At 36.6% G+C, this 24490-nt stretch overlaps 2 protein-coding genes, 1 long non-coding RNA gene and 1 pseudogene across 3 annotated transcripts; 1 reads left to right on the top strand and 3 right to left on the bottom strand.

Annotated features, from left to right (window-relative positions):
* Positions 1-637: 637 nt before the first annotated feature.
* Positions 638-2236, bottom strand: LOC142530142 (uncharacterized; annotated as a pseudogene).
* A 967-nt stretch (positions 2237-3203) lies between these two features.
* On the top strand, positions 3204-8284 carry LOC142529020 (uncharacterized). Its single transcript, XR_012815815.1, has 2 exons — positions 3204-3879; positions 7461-8284. It is a non-coding gene; the product is annotated as an uncharacterized LOC142529020 (long non-coding RNA).
* On the bottom strand, positions 7590-12541 carry LOC142529019 (5'-adenylylsulfate reductase-like 5). The gene is made up of 4 exons (XM_075634372.1): positions 12166-12541; positions 10591-10772; positions 8499-8623; positions 7590-8212 (listed from the first exon to the last, which is right to left on the bottom strand). Exons 1-4 carry the CDS (start codon positions 12331-12333, stop codon positions 7785-7787), a joined length of 903 nt encoding a protein of 300 aa, XP_075490487.1. The 5' UTR covers positions 12334-12541; the 3' UTR covers positions 7590-7784.
* A 3990-nt stretch (positions 12542-16531) lies between these two features.
* On the bottom strand, positions 16532-16870 carry LOC142528442 (uncharacterized). Its single transcript, XM_075633493.1, has one exon. It carries the CDS (start codon positions 16868-16870, stop codon positions 16532-16534), a length of 339 nt encoding a protein of 112 aa, XP_075489608.1.
* Positions 16871-24490: the final 7620 nt, after the last annotated feature.

Below are 24490 nucleotides of genomic sequence, written 5' to 3'. Positions count from 1 at the left end.
GGCAGTATAAAATGCGTAATGAAGACAATCATTATATCATGATCATCATCACAAGGGAGAGTGTTGAAAAATATGAGTTGTAATATTTGAATGTTGAAAATAAGAAAGTTAATGTTGAAAATAAGAGTTGTAAATATTTAAAATTAGTGCGTGATGATGTATATAATGATGTATTTATTTTTGGATTATTTCCAAAAAAATTCTATAAATAAGTCTGTCAATGTGTGAACAAAATCACAATTAAGTAAGAGAAAATTTTATAAAATTTGTAGTTTTGTAAATTTTGAGAGTTTGAGATTTATATTTTTTACTGTAAATTTTTACTTTTAACAATAAACATATTTTTACTAGCTAGAAATCTAAAAACTAAATTTGAAAACTTGAAATGGATAAACTAAAATATGAACAAGATGCTGAAAATAGAGATTGAAATTTACAAATGTTTGCTCGAGTTTGTGAATGATTGAGTTGCCATCTTGCATTTTTCTCCTTTCTTTTGTTTCACTCTTCTCAATGTTTCCCTCAGATTTTGTCTCGATGTTGCACATGTAGCGGTCGGTTGTAAGCCCATGAAATTTTGCCCAAATGGACCCGTTGCCCCGATTCTCTCCCATGGGCACAAATCCCAGAGTATGTATTAGTCATTGCCCTTAAGAGCTACTAAATTACTCGTTGCAACTCGACACAACTCAACGAAGCAGGCTAACAAATGAGTTCAAGAGAGAACCAAATATAAACAGATGGGTTGACTCCAAAGGTTCATCATTCTGGATTACACATACTTTGATTCCCATCACATTCAGATCAGGAGCTTCTCAATGGCATCCTGCATTAGACAAGAAGGAGAATACGATTAAATCACCGAGGAAAATCAAGCTCTCAATGAACTACAAAAAGAGTGAAATAATTCATAGTTTAACCTTCAATTGCTGTATTTGAGATTTCAATTGACTTCCCTCATTGCTCGTCACAGAACATGCGATGACTGGTCTGGTAACTCCACATGCACGGCCAAGAGCTTGTTTTGATGGAACAAAAACATACGGGACGTTCTGCACTCAGTGTCACAGGACTTATGAGCCACTTAACAACTACCAAACTCCCAACAAAAAACACAAGAGGTCAAGAAGTTATAATTTCATGCTGTTTCCAGTAGATAAAAATCACCTAACCATTATCAGAATACTCCCACATAATCAATAAGGTAAAAAAGCATATCGTTGAAAGCTGCAAATAAATAATACATTGTACAATGAAATGGTTAACATCAGAACTAAATGGCCAACTATAATCTATTTTTTTATTATAGATTTGCCATAAGTTGTTTTCTCACAGATCCAGTATTTAATATTTCATGCATATGGCAGGATGCTACAAAGTTCTCTTTCTTTTTCTATATTTGGAGTATAGTAATGGCAAATGTTCTTTTCTCAATCACAGATCTTGCACTTACATCCAACCGCTGAAAGATGGCAGTTTTAACCCAAATTTACAAATTGTGCAATCAAAACAAAATGTAGTCAGCCAGTCTCCATATCCATACTCATAATTTATACACTATCACACTGAACTTCTTCTCAGTTATCAAAAGCCATAAAATTTTTACAAATGATAGAAACCTTATCTTCAGCAAGAAGTGGAAGGTGAAGAAGGATTTCAAGGGGCTCTGTGTCAGCTGCCATCACAATGAACTCGGAAATCCCTCAGTTCAGCGTCTTAGTCGCTGCAATAAGTTCATAAAAAGAAACCAAACAGATTCTCATTCATCAAAAATACCAATAAAATCAAGAACGAAATTAGCACACCTTCATTAGCGCCTTTCTTGAGCTGTTTATAATTAGCGGCTTGCTGAAACAAGTCTAGAATAGTAATGTTGAGCTGAGAATCTGCCAACGGATACGCTTTCGGGTTCACAGCATCCGCAGTCTTCAAATAACAAAGATCTCGCAAACGATTATATCTTGACAAACCAAAAAGAGAGCATCGAGAATTTATGAAAATCACAGTTTCATATACATTGAATAAAGCAGAGAGTGCATACCATGATGGCGTACAGTACAGGCAGAAAGTGTTGGAAAATGTTAGGGTCTGCCCGAATTTGAGAATCAGACGTACGAAACTAGTATTGCTAAATGGGCCAAAATTTTTAAAGCCCATAATGTAATTAGTAGGCCCAGATATCATAACAAACCTAACAACCTCATGTTGATGTAGAAGTAGAAGGCTCTTTGTGAATTGTATCTAGGGATATAAATGAACCAAACCGTTTGCAAGTTATTTGAAGTTCGGTTCGATAAAAAACTCATTTGAGTTCGTTTGTTAATCATACCAAGCCAAGTTCAAGCTCGAAAAATTAATCAAACCAAGCTCAAGCCTAAAGATATTCGGCTCGTGAGCTCGCAAACATGTTTGATAATAGGCTCGCGAGCTCGAGCTCGGCTCGTTTAGGTGGCTCATAAGTTTGAGTTTGACTCATTTGTTGAGTTGACAAATAAAAATATTTGTACTAATGTCAATGGAAGGAATTGAATACAAGACAAATAAAAATATTAGTACTAATATTATTATGAACTTTGCAGGATACTTGACTAGTTGTTATTAGAGATGATTTTGTAATTCCTGATTTTAATGGATTCTTTGACGTCCTTCCTACTTTCTCATTGGACTTAGTTGAAGTATTAAATCGGGTGAAATTATTTTATTGTTATTTATATGGTGATATCAGTGTATGATGAATATTCTAGATGTATTATTTTGGAATGTTCAATAATATATTGATTTATGTTTTTTAGCTGTTATTTGTGTCGTTTTGGTTATTTATGAATGAATTTACATTTTTATGTCTGATTTAAAATTAATTTATAGATACATTTAATTTTTAACAAGCTCGAATCAAGCTCAAACTCGAGCTCAATTTTATGCTTTACGAGCTCGAAAACGAGCCGAGCTCAAGCTAGGATTGTTAAGCATGATAAACGAGCTATTAAAAAATCAAGCTCGAGTCTGGCTTGACGAACATGCTAAACGAGCTTTTAACGAACCGAGCTCGAGCTTTTCCCGAGCTTGGTAATTTCAAAACAAACCAAACTCGAGCCTGATAATAAAAGCTCGAATCGAGCTCGAGCCTCAAACAATCTTAACGAACCAAGTTCAAGTCTGATACTGTTTGGTTTGGTTTGGATCATTTACATCCCTAATGTCTCCAATATGGCTGGCAGATTCATAAAATTAGTCGATTTGTTCGGACAAGTTTTTACAAAACATTTTTATGTTTTATACAAAAAATTATAAAAAAAAATTAATTTTTTTAAGAATAAATATGTGTTTGAACAACTATTATATATATAAAAACTATAATTAAAAAATATTTGAACAACTATTCTATAAATTTATTTTGCGATTTATTACTCCTTTGTCCCGTGTTTTTTATTTTAAAAACATAAAAATATCTCTTAATTATTTTTTAAAAATTATATCCGGAGAAAAAAAAATATTTTCATAAACCTTTTACAAAAATCTTGCTCAAACACATACTTTAAGTTTTTTTTTTATTATTCAATAAAATATCCGTACCTTTGTGTATCTATCAACGGCTTCGAATTTCATATTTTTCTTTGCAAATTTTTTAAGAAATAATCACTTTTTGTGACAGTTTAAACTTATAAGAGATTATATCCAGTTAGTGAATAAAAGTTATTCACGGACATCGTGAAACAAATTAACAGTCGATTCCATGCAACGAAATCCCTTCCAATTTCATGTTTTGAAATGTTTTAAAAAACCAGTGTTTGGAAATCTGAATGTTTTATGTTTCAGTGACAGAGAGATGATATTTTATAATTTGAAAGCAGGTTACAATAATCACTGATAGCCCGTTTGGTATAAGAAGCTACAATTAAAAAAGTGTTTTTTTTTTTAAAAAAAAGTGCTTTTTTAATTTTTAACTTGTTTGGGTGGGCTTCTAGTGCTTAAAAAAGCACTTATTTAAGTTGAAATTAGAGCTTTTTTAAAAGCCCTATTTTAGAGCTTTTTTCACTAGCTTTTTTAATAACCTTAAAAAAAACATCCACCACTAGCCTCTTCTCAATCTTTTCTCAATTCTTCTACAAGGTACAATTTCTTTTTTTCCGTCGAGGTTTTTGTTCGTTCATTTTTTTCTGCTTTCTTTTTGCTGCAGAATCTACACTCCCTATTCATTTACGTCTGTATTACGTATTGTGAATTAGATAATTATATTACAATTCGGTCAATGGTCCGATAAATCCAGGAAGTCAGGAAGGGGAAAGTATTTGCTTATTCCATTTTTTTTGCAACTACGTATATAATATTCATCAATTCTTGTGTATTACGTATATAATATTATATTAATTAAAATATGTTATATACCATAATATTACTGTAATATTATTTAATCCTTGTTTGTATTACTTTTCATTTATGATATTGTGAATTAGATAATCCATTGTTTTTTTATGTTTTATTTTTTGAATATAGAATGTATTCGAAGTTAGCTCCTAAACGAGGATTATCAAATCCAAGTCAATTACCTAGATATACGATTGAGACTGTTGAACCTGGATTTGTTGCTGATGGGAATAATAAGGCGGATTGGACTGATCAGAATACCAAAATATTTTTAAAAATTTGTGAGGAAGAAATTGAATCCGGCAATAAGCCTACCAAACATTTAAACGAAACGGGGTACACAAATTTAGTTTCAAAATTTCATGAGAGAACGGGACTTTCTTTGAATCGAAAACAATTCAAAAATAAATGGGATTCTATGAGAAATATTTTGCACTGTGGGCACAATTTATTGGAAATAATGAGACTGGCCTTGGTTGGGATCATAACAAGATGACCGTGCAAGCTGATAATAATTGGTGGAGGATAAGATTAAGGTACATAATTTATATACTACATTTTAAATTTTTAATCAATTATTTTTATTTATTTTTTGTTACGTTGCAAATTACAAGAAAATCCCGAGTATGCAAAGTTTAGATTGAGAGGACCCAAGAATTTAGATTTATTGGAAAATATATTTAAAGGTTCCATAGCAACTGGCTATGCTGCAATAGCACCATCAGAGGATCAACCAATTCATAATAATTTCAACGATGATACAAATGATTGGGATGTTCAGTTAGATGGAGAGTTTTAAAGTGATGTTTATATTAATGTTGAAAGCCAAGAATTTATGGAAAACTCAACAATGGGAGCTGACAACTCTATGCAGCAAAGGAAGAGAAAAAGAAGGGAGAGTGGGGAAAAAAGAGGTCCCATTGCCACTAGGTTAGCCGATCAACTTAATCGTGTCCTTCAAGAATTTGAGACTCAAAAGTCTATACACGAAACACCAAAAGATGATCCATGTAGCATTGAAAATTGTCTGGAGGTTCTTCGTAGTTTGCCTGGTATGGTGGTTGGCAGTGAGCAATTCTTCATAGTTACTAGAGTTTTGGGTAAAAAGCATAATAGGCAAACATTTATCGGATTGAAGGACTCGGAACTGCAGCTTGGTTGGGCAAAGACATTCACTAAAGATGATTTGAAGCGTTATTAACATGAGTTATGTTTTTAGGAAAAATACTTGAATAATGCACTTGTTTTTATCTTTTATTGATTGATGAGTCAACTTTACTAAGTAGTATGTTTAAATTTTTAATGCAATAATCTAAAACTTTCAATGTTTATTGTTTTTTTATATATTTATCTTTATTCATATATTTTCACAGGATGTCTGCGAGTTCAGGCTCCACTATATCAGATAACTCTGATGCATCAAGTGATTCCGACATTTCCATTGATTCTATTAGAAATACACATGTCTCTAAGAAAAGAATGGTTTTGTTATCCTTGTGTGGTGTTACGAATTATGTTTTGAAATATATTGTTAAAGAAAAATGTAGGACATCGTGGTTATCAGGGTCTCAATGGGTGGCAGAGATATTGAATGATAATGAGACACGATGCTTTGAAATGTTTAGAATGAGGAAACATGTTTTTTATAAACTATGTGACGATCTACTTCAAAAATATAGCTTACAGCCAACAAAAGGAGTTGATATCTATGAAAAGGTGGGATTATTTTTGTACATGATGGGTCAACCTGCTTCAGTTAGAAATGTTTAAGAGCGTTTTCAACACTCGGGGGAAACTGTTTCAAGACAGTTTCACAGCGTTTTAGAGTCCATATGGAAGTTGTCGAGAGATATCATCAAACCTATCGATCTTAATTTTACAGATGTCCCTGAATATATTAAGAATTACAAAAGATATTGGCCTTATTTTAAAGATTGTATAGGGGCTATTGATGGCACACATATATGCATTCGTGTTCCGCCTAGCAAGCAAATAGATTTCATTGGAAGAAAATGGATATACTTCAACAAATGTTATGGCTGTATGCGACTTCGACATGTGCTTTACTTTTGTATGGGCTGGTTGGGAAGGTTCTGCTCATGATTCTAAAATTTTTAAAGAGGCTATGCGCAGAGAGAGATTGCATTTTCCACTCCCACCTGAAGGTTTGATATTAATATATCTTATATGTTTTTTTAAATAATTGTTAGATAAATATTTACACTTTAACTCTTTTTTGCAGGTAAATATTATTTAGTTGATGCAGGTTATCCTACTTTCAAAGGCTTTATGGGACCGTATAAAGATACTAGATATCATTTACCTCAATTTCGATTGGCTCCAAAGTTCAGATCAAAAAATGAAGTATTTAATTATCATCATTCCAGTTTAAGGACGATTATTGAAAGAACATTTGGAGTGTGCAAAGCACGATGGAAGGTGGTATTACAAAATATGCCCACATTTTGTCTAGATACTCAATTTAAAATTATAGTGGCATGTTTTGCTTTACACAATTTCATAAGGCGATACTGATGCGGCTGGAGATATTCTTGAACAACTCGAAAATATTGATGATTTACAAGAAATCGAGCAAGATGGTGAAAATGTTTATGTCCATGACAGAGGTACGAGACGGCAAGAGCCAACACAAGAAAATATTACGGAAATGAAAGAATTGAGAGATGACATAAGAAATTCACTGCCAATACAAGGTCGACATTGAACTATTAGTTTTTATTTAAATAAATTAAAGTAGAATGTAAACATTAATCATTGTTATTAACAATTGTTTTTATGGTTTTGAAGATTTCAATATTTTATTGTTTTGGTATGCATTTAATTATTTATATTTATACATCACACTTGTTTAGAAATCCGTTATAAAATATATATATAAATTAATGAGTTAAAAAAGCACTTTAATGATATGTATCCAAACACATTTATTAATTTAAAAAGTGCTTTTTATCTATTCATCCAAACACAATATTAACACAACTTTTACTTAAAAAAACACTTTTAAAAGCCAACTTAAAAAAGCACTTTTTTAATCAAAAAACTTTTGATACCAAACGGGCTCTGACTTCAATCAGGAAAAAAACAAAAAGTTGCATATTTCTAATTATTAAGTTTTACATGATACAAAATGGTTTACATTTTCATGTCTCTATATCAGATTTGAGAATTAAACTACCCGATGAAAATGCGGTTGAAGAGCGGAGTTACAGAAGATTTCTCCATCATCTACATTGAGTATACACTGAAATTACACGATCCCTTCGATAAATTACTGACCAAACCTTACTTACACGAGGGGGGAGAAGAGGGAGAAAAAAGCACTTTCGGAAATACTACACGAAGAAGAACAGCTCACCTGTTTCAATGTGGGTACATGCTTGCACACATAATTTTACAAGTTACTTGCAGGGCAAAACTCTTGACGAAGAAGTCTCTCCTAAGGAAACAGAGGCAAGGGATGATGCCCAAACCCTAGCGTTTCTAGCTCCTTTATGGAAGTTCCTGGTTTTACACGCGTTTATCTTGTACCACATTCTCTTGAAGTCGATGAGATGTAGAGCATGACATAACAGCTGCCTCGACTCCCCAAATATTCCGAGATTTAGATGAGGAATGCATGAGACCCACAGTGCCTTTAAACAAGATGCGATCCCTGGGAAGAAATACAGAAATGCCCTTGACAAGACAAATGCTATGGAAAGTAGTAGATAAGGTTCCCTAGTAAAAGTTTCCTTCAACGATGCTACATTCCAAAGCTGAGACACATTTGAGTCATACGCTGAATCACTTGACGCATCTTCCACCAAATCCACTACTGGGTTCATCCCTGTTCATATAAAATGATACCATGTAAGAGGAAAAGAAAAGTAGCTTTTAATCTCAGAACATGCAAGTCAAATTGATGTCATGGGGTAAAATCAATGCCTAAGAATACACTCATAGGCCGTGAATGGTTCTCCATAAAAGTACATGTTCATTCTCTTTATTCCCAAAAAATAGAAAATGACCAAGATAAATTACGAAAAACTTATCATCATTCAGGTGGATAGCATCACCATACGACAAAATCAAACTTAGAAACCTAAAAATAGGCATTATACTGCATGTGCTACCTGTAATACTTTTGTAAAAGTCTGTGAGAGAAGGGAGATCTTTTTGACCATGAAATCTCGTTGGTGTGGTATGATGCACAATCAGTAGAGAAGGTACACTATGAATCCCGTATCTAGAGAAAACACTGCCCAAAAACAAGTAAGCAAATTAAATATATAAACGAAAAAGTATAAAACGGATGCAGAAAACAAGTTATCAACCTCTTCCGCTATTTTGCTACAAATTCAAAGTGCATATAAGAGGAGACAATCATCGCATGATGATATCCCAGCACCATTTAAAAATATTAAACTTATTAATATGTTTATGACCCCTAAAAGTGCTCGTTAAAATTATCAGCAATTAAATCAAGGTCCCCTGATAACTGGCCAATTTGTATATACAAGCGATTGCCATATTCATGATCGTAATAATAGACTGGTTTGGATATTGAAGCTCATAGTTGTAAAAGGCGCACGCCTTAAGGCGGGAGGCGCTACTAGGAGAGCCTGCTACACCTAAGAATGCACCAAGGCAAAGTTCTTTTTTTAAAAAAAACAAATTGGCTACAAAGTCCAAAGCTGATTTTTTTAAAAAAAAAACAAAGCAAAAGCATAAACCCTAAGAAATAAGAATCGGGTCAGCAACGAGCAAGGCCCAAAACAGTATCAAGTCATCCGCAAAAAGTTACAATCAGTGCAATAACGACAACAGAGGATCTCCAAATCAGCAAACAGTACGAACAATCATTTTTATTAATTAATTTTTGCTTGCACAACTTAATTATTTCAATACTAGCATTTTTGCCATATCTTATTATAGTGGATAAATACGTTTTTAAAAAAATTAATAGTGCGCTTAGCTTTAATAGGGGGCACGCCTTGCCTTGTGTCTCAGGCTCCAAGACCACCCCTTTTGCGCCTTAGTGTGCTTGTTACAATTAAGTCAAAGCTCTTGTCTTAAAAAAAAGTATTTGTAGAGGAAGGTTTTCAATTGCGTTTTTATAATTAAAAAAAAAGCAATGAAAAGAGGTTTTCCTTTTTTTTTTCCTTCGAAAAAGTTTTGTTGAAGTCGAAGCCCAGAAACCAGACTCGGCTTCTAGATTTTCTAACAGTGTTATAAAATTGGGCCTAGGCGCAAGGCGCCGGCCGACCACAAGTGCTAGTCGGAAAGTCTAGGTGTCGACTAATCCGCCTATTCGTCCTAGGAGCCGCAACGATTAGGGCTTTTAGGTTTATTTTTGGGCTTTTTTTTATAATTTTTTTGGACTTTTAATTTAAATTAAAAGCCTAATTTAAAAATAATGAACGATAATTTTTTTATAGGTCCTAAACCAAAGTTTAACAAGAAATGCGATTTGTTGGCTTACCTTAGCACACCAAACTTCATCTTCGTCTGCGATCTAGAGTGAGAGAATTTCACGAGGATGATTTTGCATCCGAAGAAGATGAGGATAACAATGATGATATTGAGTTTGTGTCCGATAACGAACAGGTTGTTGAAATTAAGGAGTAGAAGAAGTGGAATAAATTTTTTATATTCTATTAGTCATGTAATTTAGAACGCATTTTCAATTTGATGATATTGTGTTGGAGTTATAGTACGTGATTTATTATGTTGATGCTATGGAATCCGCTTAGCGGCACCTAGTCTCGTTTGGCGTAGGACTAGTGTCTAGCGAATTTGATTCTAAGTATTTTTTTAAAAAAAAAAGAAACAAACAAACCAATCCGAACATCCTTCTTTAAGCGACTGTTTATTTTAAAAATAAGAAAAAAACTTTTGTAGTTCAAAGCAATCAATATTTTTTGGAGGGATTTATGTCTCTCAGTTAAAATGTTGCAATTGGAGAACCTCAAGGTGATGCAAAATCTTTGGTCAATCTTATGCTATTGGTTCAGCTACAGCTAATCGTTGCAAAGAGGCGATGAGCCATTTTTTACAGCAGGCAGGTGGTGAATTATGTACAGTAAATAAATTAATATGCACAATGTGATCCACAGTGACCATTCACATCTCGGGATTGAAGGTCTAACAAGGCACGCACTTAGGAACCAAGGAGGGGAAGATAAAGAAATGAAGGGAGCAGAGAGCATATCTAAAAATACGAACCTGGGCATGGCAGAAGACTGCTCAACCATCACATGTTTGATCTGTGGATATAGGGAACTCAGACTAGAAAACTGTGTTCGAAAAATGCTTGATAAAGGGCACCAAGAAGCATAAAACAGAACAGCAGTATACTCGTTCTCCTTTGCAGAGCTCAAAGCTTCTTCAAATGATCCTCCATCCACCTTCAAATGTCATGCAACACATAAATGATTAATAGGACAGCATAAAGCAAGAAAACCGCACATGACAAGGAAAAAAAAACACAAAATCCAACAGAGATGTAAATTTCATCCAACCACAACTACTAATGTTCAAGTTAGTGCCTGCCATCCTGCAGCGGTCATTAGTCCAACTACAATTAATCATAATCATAATCACAATCACAATCACAATCACAATCATAATTATAATAATGGAATATGGGAGTATTGACCCAAAAAAAACATTTTTTACAGCTATCTCCAGTCTCTCCTTTCTAGTTGTTTCAGAAGCACACTTTGTCGATGCAGCAGCATATGTTTCATAACTCAAATGTTAATAAATTAAACAGCTTACTGACATGATATCTAGTATGTGAAACATAATGGGTTTTTCCCATTTACTGAAAAACTATAGAGTCATGGCCTCAGAAATCATCACCTCTTGTGGCCCCTGAGCAGGAGTATAGACGATAACCCATTGTTGATAAATGAGTGCAGAAAATAACTGGTGCATGTATATTGGCTCACTATATTACAGGTAGATTTTTAATTGCTGCAATATTGGAACATGTATGCCTCTGAAACTGGTGCGTCCACTACAAGGATATGATGACCTTATCTTATAAGGTCATTTGAGAAAAAAAATGCAACATCAACTAAGGTTGAACATTTTATTGTAAAATACTCCAAAGTATAACCCTTAACCTTGTAACTGTTATTTATTCAATAATTTTCGAACTTTGTTTTCAGATTAAAATTTAAGATCTTGCAATTTTTATACTCACCTTTTAAACCCTTACATTATATAATTTTCTCAACGATAAAATGGGGAACTATCCTGCTATTGAAAAATTAAAACCAAATAAAGATGCATGACACCACTGTCCATCAGGCAAAGTAACATCAACACTGGAGGTTGATCAGGTAAAAGTAGATCCATCTTAGTTTAGGCGAACTAATCCCGTGAAAAGGCTCTTTACAAACATTAATTCCTTATAATAAAATAATAGAGAAAACAATTAGCTTTAAAATTCTATAAATGATTACAATTTTATAAGAAGTTTCCAGTGCAAGGAAGATGCTTAGCTACCTTTTGGAGAACCATAAGCCCACATAAATCCATGGATAAAATGAAGACAATATGAAACACTAAGTGAAAGCACACGCCACAGAACATGATAAAACCAGAAATCAAACGATACCCTCAAGAACCGTCGACAGGATCAAAAAGTCAATGCTTACACAATTACAATAGCCAGGGGAAATTTTTTTTTATCAGAAACAAATAACGTCAAAAAGCAGTAAATCGAAAAGAAAAAGATATACAACAATCGAAATAGTAAATAACCACATAAATTCAAAACCTAAAAATTACCAGGATAGGAGAAGGTGAGAAGGGGATCGACGGTGGGCACTGTGAATTCAGATGGCGCAGAAAGGTCTTGAATCCACGGCGACAGATGGGCGCTGCATACGCAGCTGGAGCCGATGCGGCTAATATACACATCAACAGACTCAGGCGTTTTCTCATCGAGACCTCCATCGACACAATCAAAATCCTCCGTTCTTCTGATTCTCGAATCCAAAAATTATTTCTCCTCGAGATAATACAAAACCTAAAATGAGATCGATGCTTCCACCGCCACCATGATTTGAGGATCCACGATCATTATTGAGTTTTATTTTAATTTATGTAATTAATAATGATAAAATCTCTATCAGCGACTTTTATGAGATGGAAATGATCAATAATATAACAGCGAAATAGCCTATGATATATTTTTATTATTTTTTAAATACTGAGAACGAACAGAAAACGACCACTGATGTTGTACATCTTGTCGATATGGAGCGAAGGAAGTTGCAAATCTTTGTCAATTGGCGCAAGAACTTTGATGATACCATTTGGTCTTGAATGTGGTTTCCGAATGTTCAATATTTGAGTCGTGATTGATGGATTGATCCTAATATGCACAAACGAGCAATTGTTATGGGGCGTCGGGTATTTTTACGGCATGACCTCAAGGAAATAGAGCTGCGGTACGTAAAGTAGTATTAAGTTAATCAATGTATGAATTAATCAAACAATGAACCATACCTGAGTATTTATAAGCGTTTGAGATGACTAGTTACCATACCAAGAAGAAGTCTATCTTATGTAGGTTTCCCTTGTAGATGTAAATTCTCATCGAATCCATGTAAATCCGAATGTATCTCGGATATTTTGGTATATTTAATTATATCGTGAGATTATCCTATATTTAAAAAGATCACTCGTCGATATATGATAGGGTTCTTAGGATAGAGTCCGAACACTTAAGTCAGGATTGGATCTTGGCTCACATAATTAATTCGGGCATCGCCCTACACTCAGCCTGCATACGGACTTGTACCATATTCTGTAACATACTCCCTTCCATCTGAAGCCCGAGGTAGTGGGGCTTCGTACGTAAATATTAGACTACTCTGAAACCGGATCAAGTACGTAGCTAGGTTCCCGATGAACAGGGCTCGGCTGAGCATGGCTCAGGGCTTCGGCCGAGAGCCGCTCAGGGCCTCGGCCGAGCATGGGAGGCTCGGGGCTTCGACCGAGCATAGAGCTCTGCCGAGTATGATTCGTGGTCTCGAGAAGAGTTAGGACTCGGGAAGGGTTAATTTATGGGGCATCAATAGTACCTCATCTCTTTGATTTAAAAGAAGCATTGAATTTTAGATCAGTTGGTGGATCTGATCGAGCCCTAAGTCTTTGGGTTTTGCATTGGTTGTAAGAAAATCTAGACCACTAATGATGAGCGATCAAGATGCCAATCTGGGTGATCCACCTTCCCCACCATTGATACTAGTTTGGTCGGCTAGGATCAAGTGAGGGTTCAGATCCTGAGGTTTTTAACGAGCATGATCCAATCCATCCAATCCTGATTGATCCGACCGTTCTCCTCTCCCATGCTCTTCTATAAATAAGGTCTTCCTTCACTCATTTTCATCTTTCTCTCTTCGCACCATTACTCCGCCAATCTCTAGAGCATTTCCCGTTCTCCTGATGTCCACAGCTCGGCCAAACTGTCATACTTTCAAGACCTTCTCGTTCCAAACTCTTTTCTTCTTGACATCTTTGGTAAGTTCTTCTTTTTGTGCTAGTTGTGATATTTTAGTTAAGAAATGATCGAAGCCATAAATACTTCTTCCCCCTCCCTTAGTAACTCGGGTGACCCTAATCTTTGTTCAGCTAGAAATAAGAAATCGGCTCAAATAATAGAGGACGGAGATCAGATGACCACTATTGAGCATCATTGGTATGAATTTAAGGCTTCAGTTCTTGAGTCTAGTGATGTTTCTAAGATTAAGAAATTTCAGGATTGTCTCAGCGATTTATATCCAGATCCCCAAAATCACTAATAAGGCTCATCTCCCACGCGAAGGGTATTATACGTTTTACTTGGATCAGCTAGAGATGAGTCTTCGGTTCCCGATTCCCAAATTCGTTCAAAGCTTTTGCGAGCACTATCTGATATGCTCAAGCTAGCAAGCTCCTAATTCCTTTAGCAAACTTTTGGCCTTAGGGGTCTTTCTTAGGTATTTTTATATACCTCTCTCGGTTGCACTCCTAGATCGTTTTGTGAAAATTAAAAGAAAAGAAACGAGTCGACTTTACTTATCACCTCGGCCCGAATGCAATTTTCTAGATGTGAATCCTTTCTCTCACAGAGGTTGGATGAGACATATTTTTATGTAGAGTCCGAACAACTTCCTTGGTATTGCGATATGGCTTGGGCCGACCAGTTAACCTTAGAGATCCATCAACACCTAGATGTGCAATTTATCTAAACCATTTTCTAGCTAGTAAATCAAGGAAGTGTTTTGACATAAAGTACTTGATTCAAGATGATATTCTCTATAGATTTAGGTTCTGCAAGAAGGGGGTCGAAGTGGAGGGTGTCATAGGTATATTTTTCCCGGCTTCTTCACTGTTCTACTACTAAAAATTAATCTTACACCGACTCTTTACTTTTTGGGTTTCATATTTTTAGGAGAAAGAATTATGAAGTCCGAAATGATCCAGAGCATGAAGAGGAGAAAGACTGAAGTCGAACTTCTTGAAAGTCCTCTAAGCCGAGGCTAAGGGAAAGCAAAAAAAAAAAAAGCACTAATAGAGTTCGATAGATAGCCAATGAAGAAATCTCTCAAGGCTATTGTTCCGTCCCTAACCCTCAGGGTTCTGGGAAGAAGACTAGTAGCTCCTCCAATGTTCCCAACAACCGTGACTTCGAGGAGATCGACCCGAGATATGTCCTGATCACGAGGTCTCTTTCCTAGCCAAACCATCTGGGTCAGAGACTTTAAATTTTGTTTGACACTTGATTTCCTCTGAAGATATTGCTATTGCGAAGGCCGCTTCTGACCTTCAAGCTATGGAAGCTATGTCCCTTAACTTTATGCATGTAACTGATTTTGTCGATTCTATATTAATAGTTCTTCTTTAACGGATATATATTTGTTTCGCATGCCCTTGTTTGCGGAGGAGAGGTCACTGCTCGTATACGCGGAACTCGGGAAGTGGCTAGTTTTTCCAAAAATTCCATGGATGACATCCTCAACTTCCACGTAGTAATTATGAAGCGAATGAAAGAGATTCATACCAAAAGATAGGCGGAGAAAGTGGTTTTCTTAGCCAAACTCAAAGCCTCCCGAGCTCAAGCACAAGTCTTCGAGGACAAGGTATCTTCTCAATAAGAGTGTATTAATTCCTTGGAATTCTATTCATTGTGTTCAGAAAAAGCTACTTCATACTTTGAGCATAGATTTAATGGATGTGTTGCTCAAGTACGAGTCAACGGGTATTCCGAATCCAAACACCCATTTTCTTTTCTCGATGTGGTCAAGCCCTAGAAGACATTCCTGAAGATGAAGAGATGACTGATTGAGAGTGAAGGTCTAGACATCAGGGTTGAAGTGATGGGCTCGGATGGGCAAGCTTCTCAGCCCCTTTATCTCTTGTTTTAGACTTTTTTTGCTCAATGTACTAGGGTATTTGAAACTGCACTTGTATTCCATACATTTTGCTCCTGATGTTTCCTCCTTTATACTTTTTTTTTTATTTACAAGTGTTTTGAGACTCTTTGCCCCTAAACGCTTTATCTTAATTTTCGTCCGAGTAGCTAGAATGTAACTAAGCGGGTGCTTTGCCCGAAAGATATAGTGTCTAAACTCTAAATGTATAACTTAACCAGTGTTCTTCCCGAATACTAAACTCATTAAAACTGAAAATTCGATGTAAAGCACAATGTTCGACGTGAAGTTGGTTTTTTATACCTTGTCGAGCGTGAGGTCGGACTTATTTTTGTTGACGAGCGTGAGGTCGAACTTATTTCTTTGTTGCCGAGCACGAGGTTGGACTTTTAACTATATTGAGAATGAGGTCAGACTTATTTTTCCTTTTAAGCTCGAGGTCGGACTTTTAACCATGCCGAGCGCGAGGTCTGTATATTTTTGTTGTCGAGTTTGAGGTCGAACTTATTTTTGTCGTTGAGCACGAGGAGAGACTTTATTTTTATTGCTGGGAGCAAGATTGGACTTATTTTGTTATTTTATGTTTGTTGCCGAACACGAGGTCGCATGATTTTTATTACCGAGCACGAGGTAGGACTTTGTTTGATCAGAAAAATACTATATCAATGCAAAATATTATTCACCATATGTTTTGAATTATATAAAAAACCTAACAAGATGAGTTGAGGTTCTGGCTAAGGATAGTATCTCTTCAAGTACTGGATGTTCCATGGACGCTTGGCCTTCTTTCCTTCGGCATCATCCAAGTAGTAAGTAGCAATTCCTGCTTTTCGAATAACTTTGTAGGGCCTTTCATACTTCGGGTCTAACTTTTCTGTTTCTCCCTGAAATTGGATTTTTCGCATGAGCAGATCTCTCATTTTGAAGGACCAGGGACACACACTTTTATTGTATGCTCGGGCCATCCTCTTCTGATAAGCAACCATCTGAATAGCTGCTCGAATTCTCTTCTCTTCCACTATATCCAAATCCATGGCCATCAGTTCATCATTATTTGGTTCATACCCTATCATCCGAGCACTTTACTGCCCGATCTCTGCTGGTAAGATAACCTCAGTCCCATATAGTAAGTTATACAATGTTTCTTCAGTTCTCGTTCGAGTTATAGTTCGATAAGACCACAACACGCTAGGTAATTCATCAACCCACTTCCCTCTGGCAGAGTCCAGATGAGATTTAAGAGCTTGCACAATCGACCTATTAGTGATCTCGATTTGTCCATTGCTTTGGGGATAAGCTGCGGACTTAAAGATCTGTTTTATCTTCATCTCTTTACACCTTTCTCGTTGTCAGATACAAGCTTCCTTGGTATTCCAAACTGACACACCCAGTCCTTCCATAACAATTTCAAAACTTTATCCTCCAGTAATTTGGCTAACGGTTCGGCTCTTGCTCACTTGGAGAAATAGTTTACTACTACCAATAAAATATTTCTTGGGCATGTGCTTATGGAACTGGTGCGACAATATTCATACATCATTGATCAAAAGGGCAAAGATGAAACGACCGACCTCATAAGTTCGGCCGGTCTCCACTATAAATTAGCATGTTTTTTAAAATTATAACATGACCTTACTACCATTGATGCATCTTTTTTCATAGTTGGCCAAAAGAAACCTGCCATCAAAGCCTTCCGAGCTAAAGCCACACTCCCTAAGTGATTGCAACAATATCCTTTATGGATTTCTCGAAGGACATAATCAGCTTCTTCTGGGCCCAAGCATTTCAAGAGAGATCTAGAAAAAGACCTCTTGTATAGTATCCCATCTAAGATCGTGAAGCCGAGTGCTCTTCTCCTAACCTCTCGAGTCTTTTTCTGCTCAACCGAGATTCTCCCATTACATAACTATTGATGAACCTCATAGATCTTGTCCGACTAGTTCTTGTCCAGAGGGTTGAGCAAGAGAGTTGGCCATCTTGTCCAACCTATCCACCTTTTCATTTTTAGTCCGGCAGACTTGTTTCATGATCAACTCTAAAAAGTATTCTTTAGCTTTTTCAATAGATCGGGCATATCTGATCATTTTTAACTTTGAACTTGCCCTTACTTCGCTATATTACCAATTGAGAATCATAATATAGGATGGCTCAGGTAACACCCATGCTTCAGGCAGCCCTAAGCCCGACCAAAAGTGTTTCGTACTTGGTTTCATTATTAGAGGCCCTGAAATTTCGGTCTTACTGCAACTTTGGTCTCTTCACCCCAAGGAGATATCACAATTCCTACCCCACTTCCCGTTTGACAAGATGAACAATCTACAAAGATCTTCAATTGTTCTTCCTCTTATACCCGAATAGTTTCAGCAAGAAACTTGGCTAAAGCTTGGGCTTTAATGGTCGTCCTGGTCTCAAATTTGATATCGTGTTCACCGATCTCAGTCACCCACTTAATTAATCTCGTCGAAGTGTCCGGGTGAGAGAAAATTTTCCCAGGATGCTATTGGTGAGGACAATGATAGGATATGATAAGAAGTAAGGTCTCAGCTTCCTAGCCATGATGACAAGGGCCAAACCAACTTTTCCTGTAGTGTAGTTGAGTTCAGTTCACATCAAAGCGTGACTCACAAAATAAACATGCCAATGAATCGTATCTTCTTTTTTGACCAAGACTGAACTTGCGGCCTGGGGAATAACTGCTAAGTAAACAAATATTTCCTCCAGGGACATGTTTGTTCAGAACAGGGAGTTCCCTTAGACAGGTCTTCAGTTCTTGCAACGCTTTCTCAATTTGATCATTTCATTCAAAAAATTTAGCTTTTCGAATTACGTTAAATAATGGAGAACTTTGATCAATGAATCGGGATATGAATCGGGTTAGAGCGGAAATTCTCCTGTCAATCGCTGCACTTCTTGGATATTTGGAGGAGAACTCATAGAAGAAAGGGCTTGTATCTTTTCTGGATTAGCCTCAATGCCTTTGCGGGTCACCATGTAACCCAAAAACTTCCCCGTCTGAACCTCGAAAACACACTTGCTAGGGTTCAACTTCAACATGTATTCCCGAAGAGTTTGAAAAGTTCATATAGATTCGACAAAAACTGATCAACTACCCTGGACTTGATCAATATATCGTCCACCTACATTCCAACATTTACTGATCTGCTTCTTGAAGACTTATCCATAAGCCTCTGATAGGTATCTTCAACATTCTTTAGCCCGAAAAGCATTACTACATAAAAAAAAGTTCCTTTATATATGATAAATATTACCTTGATTCTATCCTCTTCTGCCAAGAGAATTTGATGATATCCTTGATATGAATCCAGAAAATAAAGGAGCTCGTGTCCTCAGAAGGGGATAACAGTCTTTGGGGCAAGCTAGGTTCAAGTCACAGAAATCCACACACATCAGCCATTTTCTCAGTGACTTATGCACCAATACCACATTAGACAACCAAGTCGGGAAGTACACTTCTTGAATGTGTCCTGCCCTTAATAAATCCTGCACTTGTTCTTTGATAATAACATCCTTCTCGGGGCCAAAGTGACTCTTTTCTAAATCACAGGTTGGTATTCATCCAATGTGTTCAATTTATATTCCATAACTTCTTTCTTAATCCCTTGGAGTTTGGATAGGCACCAAGCAAACACATCTTTATTTTCTCTAAGCATTGGACCAACTACTCTAGGGGTTTCAAAATCAGACACGACCTACCAACCCGATACGATTCAACCCGAAAAAAATCAGGTTTGAATTTGGGGTTTTTGGGTTCGGGTCATATCAGGTTGGACCCGATAGCTGACCCAAAAAAATGATCAGGTTGAGTTGGGTTGGGTTCGGTTGACCCGAAAATTTTATTTTTTAAAAAATATACAATTAATAAATATTGCTTATATTTTTATATTTTATATGTCTGAAAAAATATTTATTGTGTATTTATATCATAAATTTTCATAATTTATTATTTATTTTAAACATTTTTTTAAATAATTGTTTATTTTGATTTAATAAATATATTTTATTTTCTACAATTAGATTTTCAAATTTAAATTATATATATGATATAGATTTTATTATTATGTGTATAAATTAAAATATTAGTATTATTTTTTAAAATTTAATTTAATTTTCTTTAAAAAAAATTTATAAAAATTTCAAAATCAGGTTACACGGGTTTATCGGGTTGATTCAGGTTAAGGTTCGGGTTGAGAGTTTTCGGGTTGGATCAGGTTCGGGTTGGGTTCGGGTTTAGCAATTTTTGAATAGTATTGTTGCTCAACCCGACCCAACCCACCCGAATTGCACCCATAAACTATTCTCTCAATTGCTCTTCCAAGGTTGGCTATCTTCACGATTCCGGATGGGGGATTTAGGATAAGCTCCTCACATCTGTCTTCCGAAGTAACCCTTGTTGTTTCTTCAATTAGATGTAACCGATCGTACCTCATAGGCTCAGGTCGACTTGAATGTTCACTCTTAGCTGACTTCTGCACTCAAATCTCACTTCCTCCACATAACATTTCTGTGAGATCCTCCCCTCCCCCCCGACTTCTCCTACAGCTTCTCCCACAGGGAACTTGAATTTCCGGTGCAAAGCCGAAGCAATTTCCATGAAAGTGGCCATGGCCGATCTCCCCATGATAGCATTATCTCCCCATGATAGCATTATAAGATGAAGGAGCATCGACTATCACAAAGTAAATAATACCAGTCTTTCTGGTGTCTCCATATCCCAAAGAGAGGGGAATATTTATGATCCCAACAGGGCATATAGCATGCCCCGTGAATACAAATAAAGTCCCAGAGATAGGCTGTACAATACGCTCGCGCAAGTCCATTTGATTCATCGTCTCTTTAAACAAAACATTAACAGAACTCTCTGAATCCACAAAGATACGAGCAACTTCATAGTTGGCTATCATAGCACCGATGACCAGAGCATAATTACGCTGGTCAGCCACTGCTTTCATGTCTTCGGGTCCAAAGAAAATCACTGGCCTGAGCGTACTTTAGTACTATTAATTTTCATGTTCTCAAATCTTCCACTGTTGGCTTTCCTGGTTCGGATGGAACCTTCATCTGTAGGCCCTTCATATATCATATTAATTACACCTCTAGGTGGTGGTCGTTCATGGGGTTCTGCCATATGTATATTCAAGTTAGCATTCGGAAAATTCTCTCTTTCGTTTGGCGCCTTTCTCCTCTCAGGACCACCTTCTTCCTGAGCTCTCTTATGGGGGTCGGTACACAACACTTTGGCCTGCCAAAATCGCCTTCATTTCCGGATTCCCCTGGATTCTTTGTTCTATCTCCTGATCCAAATGATGACATTCATTGGTAGTGTGGCCATAGTCCTTATGAAATTCACAATACCTGTTTGATCTGGGATTATGAGGTGCTATGTCACTGCCTTGGGACCTTCGGACGAACCTTAATTCATCACATACCTCCAAAGCTCGGGATATGCTAACTTTCAAGGGTGTGTAAGAAACAAACTATCCAAACAATGTAGGCGGATCGAATCGTCCGACCCTTGGCACAAGATTGGTGTGTTTAACTTCCGTGTAGCCTTGGCTGAAGCCTTCTGTTCACCCTTCCTAGCCATATGCAATTCTTCGATGTTCACATATTTCTCTGCCCTAGCCAATAGCTCCTCAAAAATAGTAGGGGGATTTTTTTTACCAAAGACTTGAAAAAATCAGCCCCCTCAGTCCTTGGGTAAAGGCACTTGGTAGTATATATGGAGTAGCCGAGGGAACATCAATGACCATCTTTGAACCTCTTAATGAAATATCATAGACTATCATTTTCGCATTGTTTGATTTTGAGAAAAAACTTAGAGATGTTAGTGGATGCTTCTTACTGCTTGCAAATTGGTGGAGAAAGGCTCTACCGAAGTCTTGAATATTTCTGATGTTCCTCGGCCTTAGCAAATTGAACCATTGTTGGACCGACTTGATCAAAGTTGTTAAGAAGACCCTAAACTTGATCAGATCGGAATACTGGTGCAGTAATGCCGCATTCTCAAACTGAGTTAGGTGTTCTTCCAGATCCTTTGAGCTGTTGTATTCACCGACATTAGGAAATTTAAAATTTTGAGGCAATTCAGCGACCAATATCTCGGCTGAGAAAGGAATCCCCTGCGCTAGAAAGGGTGGGGGAGGGAGAGGGGGTGTGTTTCTATCCTCTCTAAAACGTTCCATATCCTCTGTTAATCTTTGTATATCCCGCATCTGGGCTTCATGATCTCCTACGGGAGGAGGAAATTGTAGGGAAATAATACTTCCGATTTTATTGATATATCTTATTGATTTAAATTATTTCCCTAATATTATGTTTCCTTGTTGATCTAATTGAGTATAATATTTAAAATGATTTTGCCTTTCTAAGATGATGAGATAACTATGGAAATATCTTCTAGATATGATATTGATTTAATAAGATATGATATCAATGTTTAAATAGAGTTTATTTCTAATTAAACTCTACTTTCCTTATGAAATAAGTTTTCTTATGGAGATAAAACTCTACATCTATAAATAAGAGACCAATGACATCATTGTGGCTCTCTCTCTTCCTCGGTCAATATTCACTCACTGGTGGACGTTCAGAATTTCAGAGAAAATCCTATTCAAGAGACGTGCTGTGTTTTGAAGAGTGGTGATAGCGTGTTGCCGTGAATGTTGAGAACATCTGCAGACAACACCTGTGAAGAAATTGGCTGAAGATCGTTTCTCGTGGATCTCCTTTTGGCATCACGTTTTGCTTTCTTGAATAAGTTTTATTCTGAGTAGTTGTTTTAGAAAGCTTTATAGTTGAGAAAATTGATTTTTGTCATAATCACTAGTGAATAGGTTTTTGTAATTGGTTTGATTTTCTGGTGATTAATTTTTGCCATAAGGCACTGCACAAGTATTTATACTTGTGCATATTTAATCTCGTCCATTTATTTATTTGAAGTCAATTTGTGTTACAAAATATAATATTCCGCTGCATGTTGTCCGAAATGTTGTAACATCTGACACAACACCTAATTCTGACAAAACACAAATTTACTATTTTACATCCTATTCTGATATTGTTATTAATATTAGTATCTGTCGAACAACTCGATTCCTAACAAGTGGTATCAGAGCTTCCTCTTGATATACTAAGTGCTGATTCTGATTTTTGTTCTGTTTGACAGAAATATTAAATGGATCCATCACTTGCAAACACCGCACTTCGCCCACCAGTTTTAGATGGAACCAACTACAGTCTCTGGAAGGTTAAAATCTGGTTTCATATAAAATCTATAGATGAGAGAGCATGGCAAAGAGTTCTAAGCGGTTGGACTCCACCAAGAAGAATAGACGAAGATGGTGATAGTCTGATAAAACCGGAGAGTGACTGGACTATTGATGAAGTGCAAATTTCAAATTACAACTCAAAGGCACTGAACGCAATCTTTTCTTCAGTTGATACGAACATGTTCGGGCTTATTAATAATTGTGTCTCGGCCAAGGATGCATGGGACATTCTACAAAGACACTGTGAAGGTTCGGAGCGTGTGCGACGAACAAGACTAAGAACGGTCACTTCTAAGTTCGAGATGATGAGGATGGAAGAATCTGAGAACATATTGGAATACGATCGTCGCCTACGGGAAATTGCTAATGAGGCGTTCAGTCTTGGAGACCCCATCTCAAATGAACGATTAGTTAGTAAGGTTCTTCGTTATTTGCCCGAAAGATTCAACATAAAAATCTGTGCGATAGATGAAGCTAAGGACACAACGCAAATGGCTTTGGAAGATCTTATCAGTTCACTTCGGACCTTTGAGATGAACATAGACATGCAGAAGAAGGATAAAGGGAAGACAATTGCATTCCAAGCTTCAAACGATACCTACAATGACCTACTTCAAATATCCCAAGAAGTCAATGAATCAGACCTTTGTGAGGACTCCATCTCCTATATCACAAAGAAATTCGGGGATTACTTGAAAAGAATTAGAGATAAGAAGAAGGATGCACAACCCTCAAAATTTCCGAGTCTTCCTGCACCTGAAAGACCACAAAGGTTTCCTACGAAGCAACAAGCTCAACCAAGGAATGAAGGCAGAGAACAATTTAACTCAAAGAAGTATGATTTAGTGCAGTGCAGAGAGCGTAAGGGGTTTGGACACTATGCAAATGAATGTGCTCACAGATTGCGAGAGAACAAAGGCTACAATGCTTCTCTAAGCGATGAAGAATCTGATGAGGATGAGAAATCCAATGATGAAGAAAATCACACCTCCTTGACTGCATTATTGGCAGAAAATCGCAGACTGCAAGTGAATCATTTAGGTGTTGCCCTAGGTGTTGCCACACCTGGCCGCAACATCTGCAAAAAATCAGTGTGTTTGAAATCCACAACTTCTGGAAATTCGCGTGGAGATGATGAATCAGAAGCTGATGATGAAGAGATGATTCTTGAAAGTGTTCAAAAAGCTTTATGAAGAATTGTTTGAGGATTGGACTAAGAGAAACAAGCTTAACTCCACTCTTGTAAAGGAAAATACTGATCCAAGAGCCGTGGTTGCCAAACTTGAAGTAATTCTGAGCAAAAAGGAGTTAGAACTGGGAAAGATCAAAGAAGAAATTCAAAAGGCAACTGAAACCTTGTCCAAGTTTAATTCAAGCACATCAAAGCTCGAATCCATACTTTCG

The sequence above is a fragment of the Primulina tabacum genome, chromosome 16, assembly GCF_025594145.1.
Source record: "Primulina tabacum isolate GXHZ01 chromosome 16, ASM2559414v2, whole genome shotgun sequence".
NCBI classification, from domain to species: Eukaryota; Viridiplantae; Streptophyta; class Magnoliopsida; order Lamiales; family Gesneriaceae; genus Primulina; species Primulina tabacum.
This window is presented reverse-complemented; position numbering and strand designations above follow the sequence as displayed.